This window comes from Monopterus albus, unplaced genomic scaffold (genome assembly GCF_001952655.1).
Source record: "Monopterus albus unplaced genomic scaffold, M_albus_1.0 scaffold143.1, whole genome shotgun sequence".
NCBI lineage: Eukaryota > Metazoa > Chordata > Actinopteri > Synbranchiformes > Synbranchidae > Monopterus > Monopterus albus.
The window spans coordinates 10870-18635 of NW_018128023.1; the positions used below are offsets into that span (position 1 = coordinate 10870).

At 43.3% G+C, this 7766-nt stretch overlaps 1 protein-coding gene across 4 annotated transcripts in view; it reads right to left on the reverse strand.

Annotated features, from left to right (window-relative positions):
- Nucleotides 1-7766, reverse strand: part of LOC109968112 (serine/threonine-protein phosphatase 6 regulatory ankyrin repeat subunit A-like) — a 24508-nt gene that overhangs the window by 1068 nt on the left and 15674 nt on the right. For 3 of the 4 annotated variants that reach the window (XM_020614151.1, XM_020614150.1, XM_020614152.1), the window contains 21 exons: nucleotides 7329-7436; nucleotides 7138-7242; nucleotides 5609-5687; nucleotides 5345-5459; nucleotides 5029-5111; nucleotides 4885-4948; nucleotides 4652-4720; nucleotides 4379-4519; nucleotides 4154-4265; nucleotides 3988-4014; nucleotides 3673-3747; nucleotides 3350-3551; nucleotides 3127-3214; nucleotides 2827-2944; nucleotides 2525-2744; nucleotides 2331-2418; nucleotides 2161-2244; nucleotides 1916-2064; nucleotides 1742-1824; nucleotides 1245-1327; nucleotides 1044-1135 (listed from right to left, as the gene is read on the reverse strand). In XM_020614151.1, the coding sequence (XP_020469807.1) occupies nucleotides 1044-1135; nucleotides 1245-1327; nucleotides 1742-1824; nucleotides 1916-2064; nucleotides 2161-2244; nucleotides 2331-2418; nucleotides 2525-2744; nucleotides 2827-2944; nucleotides 3127-3214; nucleotides 3350-3551; nucleotides 3673-3747; nucleotides 3988-4014; nucleotides 4154-4265; nucleotides 4379-4519; nucleotides 4652-4720; nucleotides 4885-4948; nucleotides 5029-5111; nucleotides 5345-5459; nucleotides 5609-5687; nucleotides 7138-7242; nucleotides 7329-7436 (2185 nt within the window). Of the gene's footprint in view, nucleotides 1-1043; nucleotides 1136-1244; nucleotides 1328-1741; nucleotides 1825-1915; nucleotides 2065-2160; nucleotides 2245-2330; nucleotides 2419-2524; nucleotides 2745-2826; nucleotides 2945-3126; nucleotides 3215-3349; nucleotides 3552-3672; nucleotides 3748-3987; nucleotides 4015-4153; nucleotides 4266-4378; nucleotides 4520-4651; nucleotides 4792-4884; nucleotides 4949-5028; nucleotides 5112-5344; nucleotides 5460-5608; nucleotides 5688-7137; nucleotides 7243-7328; nucleotides 7437-7766 lie in introns of those variants that run through there. The other variant, XR_002276051.1, reaches the window with a different exon arrangement.

A 7766-nucleotide genomic window follows, 5' to 3' on the forward strand; every position in this document is an offset into this window, starting at 1 on the left:
TTTTCAGGCCCAAGCACAATGACTTCGGTTTTGTCCGAGTTTAGAAGTAAGAAGTTGCAGGTCATCCAGGCCTTTATGTCTTTAAGACATGCTTGAAGTTTGACCAGCTGATCTGATTCATTTGGCTTCATAGATAAATATAACTGAGTATCATCTGCATAGCAATGGAAATTTATGTTGTGCTTCCTGATAATATTGCCTAAAGGGATCATGTATAAAGTGAAGAGAATTGGGCCTAACACAGAGCCCTGTGGAACGCTGTGACTAACGTCAGTTTGTGTGGAACATTTGTCATTGACATGAACAAATTGAAATCTTTCTGATAAATAAGATTTGAACCAACTTCGTGCAGTTCCTTTAATCCCAATAACATGTTCAAGTCTCTGCAGTAAGATGCTGTGATCAGTGGTGTCAAAAGCAGCACTGAGATCTAAGAGGACAAGTATGGAGACAAGTCCTTTGTCCGAGGCTAGGAGAAGATCATTGGTGACTTTCACCAATGCGGTTTCTGTACTATGATGGACTCTAAATCCTGACTGAAAATCCTCAAACAAATCAAACTAGCAACCATAACCTTGCCTTTTACAAGATCATGATCTCTTAATTATGATAAATTATTAAATGTTACTACTCATCATTCGTGCAATCATATAAACCTTGACAAGAAACAGGAAGTATAGGCTAAGTAATGTCGCCGTGGACACGGTGGGTTGCAATTTGGTCACCATTTTTAACCTAGGTTAGAGTTATTTACATTTTGTAACACTATGACAATTTGGTCATTAACAGCTCCCTTTTGCATTGTACTACTGGATGTTCTGACAACTAAAGTGAATTACTCAAAAGCCTAATGATTTACAAGCACGTTCTGCAGCATTCCAACCCTTGCACTATCTAATAATTATGAGAAAAGATCTCATAATTATGAGATCTTTTCCTGTTATCATGAATGTCATAGTTACAAGATAGGATCCTCCTTTTTCCCCTTTGGTGAATACAATGCACTTCTGTACAGGTGAAGAGCCAGTGAGGTGAAAGCTCACCATTCTCATCCACTGCCAACACACTGGCTCCTTTCCCCAGCAGCTCCTGGACCACCACTGTCAAACCTTTCCTGGCTGCTACATGCAGGGGCCTGCAGGAGGGTAGTGAAAGATACACTGTTAGAAGGAGTTCGGTCTGAGCATAGTGAGTCACCCTGCTACACAGTTGAGTGTCTGGCTGCACCATAGAATGCTACATACGTCTGGAGAGCAGCATTGGTGCAGTTGATGAGGTTTCTGTCGCTGATCTTCTCCAGAATCAACAAGGCACATGTTTCATGACCCTGATGGGAACAAACCACAACAAAGTGATGGATGTAGAGTAGCCTGCACCAATTTGAAGGTACAGCTGTCCAATTGTAACCACTTACTGATTAAAATCTGTACAGTGATAAGGCAGCACAAATCCACTTTGACAAGTTCATAAAATGTACCAAGTGCCTAATTTATCACTCATATACTGTTGTATAATTACCAACAGGTGAATAAATAGCACCTGCATTTTTCTTCCAACATGTGCTTATTAGGATTTTTTAAATGAACCTCTCCACCAAACAACAAATTTTTATTACTGTGTAGTTCATTACTTCCCTTTAGTCAAAGATCCTTAAATGTACCTAGTGACATTATTATCTATTATTCATTTTGGCCAGTGAATAAAAAACAAAAACAAAAACCTGTCTTTGTAAATGTGTTACCTTGCTGCAGGCCAGATGTAATGCTGTGTTTCTGTCTTTATCCTGTAGTGCCAAGTCTGCTTTAGCACTGCTCACCAACACCTCTGTAACACATGAAAAGAGATGGTTATGTATAGTCTGACATTTGGAAAACACAGACTAACATTGTATCTGTGTGTCAGTAGGTGTACTGACCCACGGCATTGGTCTGTCCCTGTAGCGCTGCCATCATCAGCGGGGTCCTGTGCATGTGTGTGTCCACTAGGTTTGCCTGAGCTCCATGGCTCAGAAGAAGGGAAATGCATTCTACATGGTCAGAAAATGCTGCAGCATGAAGGGGGGTCCTGCAATAACACAAACACAAGTCACATTTTACTAACAAAGCTAGTGCTCACCCCATGCAAATTTCAGAAAAACATGATGTAAAGTGAGTCTGTTACCTGCCCTTAGAATCAGTGCTGTTGATGATAGTTGGGCCCAAGGAATCAATTAACATCTCAGCCACTCCCTCATTGTCAGTCATACTGAAACATATACAAAACACGCTATCACATACCCTCAGACCAGTATCCAAGTCTCATAAGAATCATGGGCGCAGGCATTGTCTTACACAGCACAGTGCAGCGGACTGAAAGAGTTGCCTTTATTCTGCCTGAACACCTCCTGGTCTAACAGCACCTCCACACATGTATCATATCCTGCAGAGGAAGAGAGAGAGGACAGAAGTAGAATACATACTACTTTGCTGTGGCTTCATACAAAACAGACATGTTTCTCTAGAGTTCCGTGCTTGTGTCCCAGTACCATTGTAGCAGGCCCAGTGCAATGGTGTGTAGCCCTGGTTGTCCGTGAGGTGTGTGTTAGCATGTGAGGTGCTGATGGCCTGCAGCAAGGCACCCAGCACACCTACACGGCCGCAAGCGGATGCCAGGTGAAGAGGGGAGCGGCCCCCGATGTCTTTCACACAAACACTGGCCCCCCGCTGGAGGAGGGCCTCAACACACTCCTCCTGGCCTGTCACAGCCTGTGAAAAACATTAAAAATGATGAATAACTGAATATTACAAATAAAGTTGTAATGTTAATGGGTATGTGCAGATGTCTCACCCCCCGGTGTAGTGCTGTCCTCCCCCAGCGGTCTTGTATCTCTACATTGGCTCCTTGACTGAGCAGAGAGTACACACACTCTGTGTTTCCATTCAGCAGTGCCAACATCAGAGGAGTCCTGTGCACAATGTGGACATTGACATTTATTGTTCAGATGAAACTACACTATCAGTCAAATGTTTGGACACACTTTCCCATTCAAGTGACTGGCAGTGTAGTTAAACAAAAGAGTGGTAGAATAACCTGGTGACAGCCTCAAGCCCAAGCCATTTTGTCTATATATACCACATAAACACTCACTGTCCGTTGGTGTCTTGTACATCCACGTTAATGTGTTGTTTGTTATTGCTCATGAGCAGGCGCAGGCACTCGGGGTGGCCACTCATAGCTACGACAGACAAGCACACATGATTTTTTTTTTCCTAAAGCATTAACATGTTTTCAATTTTAAAAGCAAGAAAATAAACCTCATTGACATAGATTTTTTCAGTTGTGCAATTGCCTATATATGCATACTATATACCTGCAGCATGTATGGCTGTCTTTTTCTGTTTGTAGTCCCGGGTCATGGGTGAGGCGCCATGGTGTAGCAGCAAGGACACACACTCCTGATGACCCCTGGAGGAAGCCAGGCTGAGGGGGGTTTGGCCCTCTGGGCTGCAAACATCCACATCCACCAACGATGACAGGAGAACTTCTAATGTTCCACAGTGTCCATGGTATGCCTGGACATACCCAAGACACACACAGTAACACCATTTAGGAAACGTGGCAGAGACACTTAAATCCTGGTGTGATAGAGGGAGACAGCCAAATGCAGACCCACTGACAAATCCTTGAACTCACCACCAGATGGAGAGGACTGATGGGTGCCTGGTTCTCTGAGCCACTCAAGATGTCTGTTCCTGATGTCTCCATTAACTGAAATAGAGAGATGGCTTTCATAGGACTGCATTAAAAATGTACAGAGATTAAGACATGGTCGCACTATACCATGTCCTTCAATGCACACAACCTTGACCTGCCAAATGTTATCCAACCAGTAACAAAATAGAGGTGGTTTCACAGTAGCTCCACCTTCCCAACAGATAATCTAGCCACTATGTCCCAACAGAGGGAGCTACTTATAAAGAATCAGTATAAGGGGAATTTCTTTCTTACCACATCTAGAGGGGTCTGACTTGCCATCTGAGAGACATAAAGATTGTTTCTGTTAACATGACAAGTGTACTTCTCCAAAGCCTTTTAACAGATAGAAGTAATTTGAATGATTTGTTCTGTGTAGGACATCCAGCATATTTGCAGTCAGCGTGGCAGCTGTACACACCAGTTCCAGGCATAGTGTGCGCCCATAGGCTGAAGCATAATGTACAGCACTGTAACCCTGCTTGTCTCTCACTCTGGGATCAGCATCATTCCTTAACAGGTACTCAACACACCTGATGATGACAAAAAAGGTGTAATCGTTTAAAACAGAAGTCTTCATCTGACAGTGAGGATACTTTGATACTTAACTGTAAATTGCATCAATAAACCACGGAGCAGAGCTTACTTTCCATCAGTGTCAGCAGCAGCAGCATAGTGTAGGGGGCTGCAGCCTCTCTGGTCCAGCTCATTGATGCTTGACCCGAAGCCCACCAAGGCAAACACACACTGGTAGTTACAGTTGGCTGATGCATAGTGTAAAGGAGTCCTGAAATTGTATTTATACCAGTGAGAACCTGTACTCCCTAAAATATTCTCACTTTACCAATGTCTTCAGCTATTATTTTATGTCCATTCCTAGCATTCCTAAAATGAAAAGACATGTCTGGCTTTGGCTCACCTTCCAAAGTTGTCTTTCCTGTTAAAGTCTGCTCCTATGTTTAACAGCAGGTTCAGGCACTCCAGGTTCCTGGTTGGAGAGAGAGCTTTAACAGTGATGTATAGTTGACATACCAGTGTTGTTTACATGACTGGAGAATGCTGTTAAATAAGGAACAAACAAAAAACAGACGAACATAAAAAGAGGATCATAAATAAAACAATAGTAAGGCAAGAAGCAAAAAAATGGCTTACCCTCCAGCTGCAGCAGCATGTAGACAGGTCCTTCCAAAGTCATCAGGGGTGTCTATGTCAAACCCTGCCAAATATACAATCAGCATCAATTTGCATGTAAAGTAGGTGATTCCATTGGTAAGAATGGTGCAAGTATGAATGTACCTGAGGACAACAGCTTCCTGCAGCAGTCTGAGAAGCCGCTGAGAGCTGCCAGATGTAGAGGGAACATCCCATGAATGCCTCTCCTGAAAAGATAAAAGGCAGAGAATACAAGTCATTACAGGATATTAAGGTTAAGGTGTGAGAGCAGGAGTGCTTCTTGATTGATGGCAGGGGAAAAAAAAACAAAGGCTGAAAGAATATTTAATCATTTCTAGTCACCAAATTGTTCCCCTTTTATTTGTGCTTCATATTACTTCAGTACAGAGTAAATTCGATGGGAAGACAGACAGATGGTTGAATGTCAAACGTTACAAACTTGCAGGTGTTGGCCCCATGTTTGATGAGAGATGTGATGATGAGTTCGTGGCCGTAGCGGGCAGCGATATGAAGGGCAGCATTTCTGCTCTTGTCCTCACGATCAATCTCAGCTCCTGCAAATGTAGAAATAATGGGCATATGCATGTATTTCCATCAAAACAACATAAGCACACGCAGTAAAAAATAAAAAATTTGAATGAATTTTGAATGAACCACTTTTAACTCAGGCATGATGCAGACAGCACACAGCAGGAGCTCTCACCATTTTGAATAAGGGCCTGACAGCAGGAGAACCTCCCATGGGTAGCTGCCATGTGGAGGGGAGTTTTACCATCCTTGCTCTGGACAGATGGAGGGAGCAACAGGGACAGACAAACAAGACAATTATAATTCAAATTGTGGCAGTAGCTGATGGGGGGGGGTACTATGTCCCTTCTGCATGAGCTCTCCCACAGCAGCAGCATGTTGCTCTCCTACATCTCCCTCTTCCTGACCCTCTCTTGCTGCTTCAGGAGCACTGGTTGAAATCAATAAATATTCTAAACAAATCAACTGGATCACTAATCAAACTGGTTGGACTGATCAGTTTTCCGAGGTGTTTTTTGATATTCCCTGGACGAACAGCGTGTTAAAAAAAAAAAAAAACACACACACAGAGGAGGAACTGTTCACAGACAGTTCGTTGTCATAGCTGTCGTGCGTGTGAAAGAAAAATAGCGCAGGGCACAGAGGGACTGAGCGAATAGAAGCACTATGCACAGCACTACACTGAAATAAGATTTAAATTGATATGTGGCAGTCAATGTTAATATTGTGGCAGCCCACCACAAATAAGTCAATGTATGGGAAACACTGCTGTATACAGCCTATATAGTATAGAATATATATATAGTATAGAATGAGCAAGAGCCATCTTAAACCCCTTGTGGACTACACACACCCCCACACACATATTCCATGAGCAGCTTGCAGCCTCAGGGAGCCATCTCCTCCCCCTCTATCTTCCATATGGCCTTACATCTTGAGGCCGTGGGGACCTAATGGCAGTTTCCATCACTACTACCAAAGTGTTAACAACACTCTCATTTCAGCTTTCTACTTGATGCTGAGCAGCTTACACAAGCATAAGAGCTGATGACACAGGCAACTTTTTATTGTGTTCTTTAGATAACATAGACACGACTGTGTATGCACCAAGCGGCAACCTCCGAGGCTGAGAAATGAAGCCAGTGCAGAAGTGCCTCTAATGGCTGCTTGAGGCTGGCTCCAAAAGGGAGTCATGTTAAAATGCCCAACTTTACAGCAGAAATAAATGTTTACAGTCTGGTACAAAAAAATGATTTTGGTCTTTATAGCTAATTTCCCCTTCCATGACAACTGTATGGTGGGCAAATTTATTTTTACAACTCACCCATTTAAATTAGACTCAAAGTTATGCATAATTAAGGACATAGGTACTTTGAGTGACAGGCAGGAGAGTCACGCGATAAGTGGTTGGCCGCTAGCTGTCTAGTGAGCTCCACTCATGCTCTGCTTCTTTGCCCAATTTTGGATTAGATATAGCATGCAGAGTGAAGTGCTACCAATATGGCAACGGCCAGACTTAAGCTTCAAAACTGCTCTTCAGAAAACTAGTGGGTGACGCCATGGTGGGTTTGTCCAGCTTTTATATTCACTCAGTGGTATGCTATGCACTGACTTTGGCTCTGTCAATATAAAGCAAACATTGTTTCTCAGTTACATTTGTGTGTTTCAGTGTTTGTATGAAAGCACATCTGCATATGGCCACACCTGGATGTTGATGTAGGCTCCATGGGACAGCAGCAGCTCCTGGCACAGCGCCCCCTGGCGTGAGGAGGAGGCCAAGTGGAGAGCAGAAAACCCCCTCTCATTCACCTGAGGCAAGGTACAGTACAAAAGAACTCAGTTAAACACACAGTGATCAGGAAGGTACTATCTTGCACAGAGGGACGCGCACACACCTGGCTGACATTTGCCCCTGCCTTGATGAGGTCACTGACCACTACGTCCTGCCCATTGTAACAGGCCAAATGGAGAGGGGTGTTGCCATAGGCATTCACCTCATTTACCTGTGAGAGACAATTTATGTTATGAATTAGAATTTATGTTTATGTATGGTTTTTCAAGAACACAATCTATATGTACAGTGGGGCAAATAAGTATTTGATACAATAGAAAAATAGAACTTAATATTTGGTACTGAAACAGTTACAGAGGTCAGACGTTTCCTGTAGTTGTTGACCAGGTTTGCACACACTGCAGCAGGGATTTTGGCCCACTCCTCCACACAGATCTCCTCCATATCGTTCAGGTCTTGGGGCTGTCACTGGGCAACACAGAGTTTCAGCTTCCTCCATAGATTTTCTATTGGGTTCAGGTCTGGAGACTGGCTAAGGCCC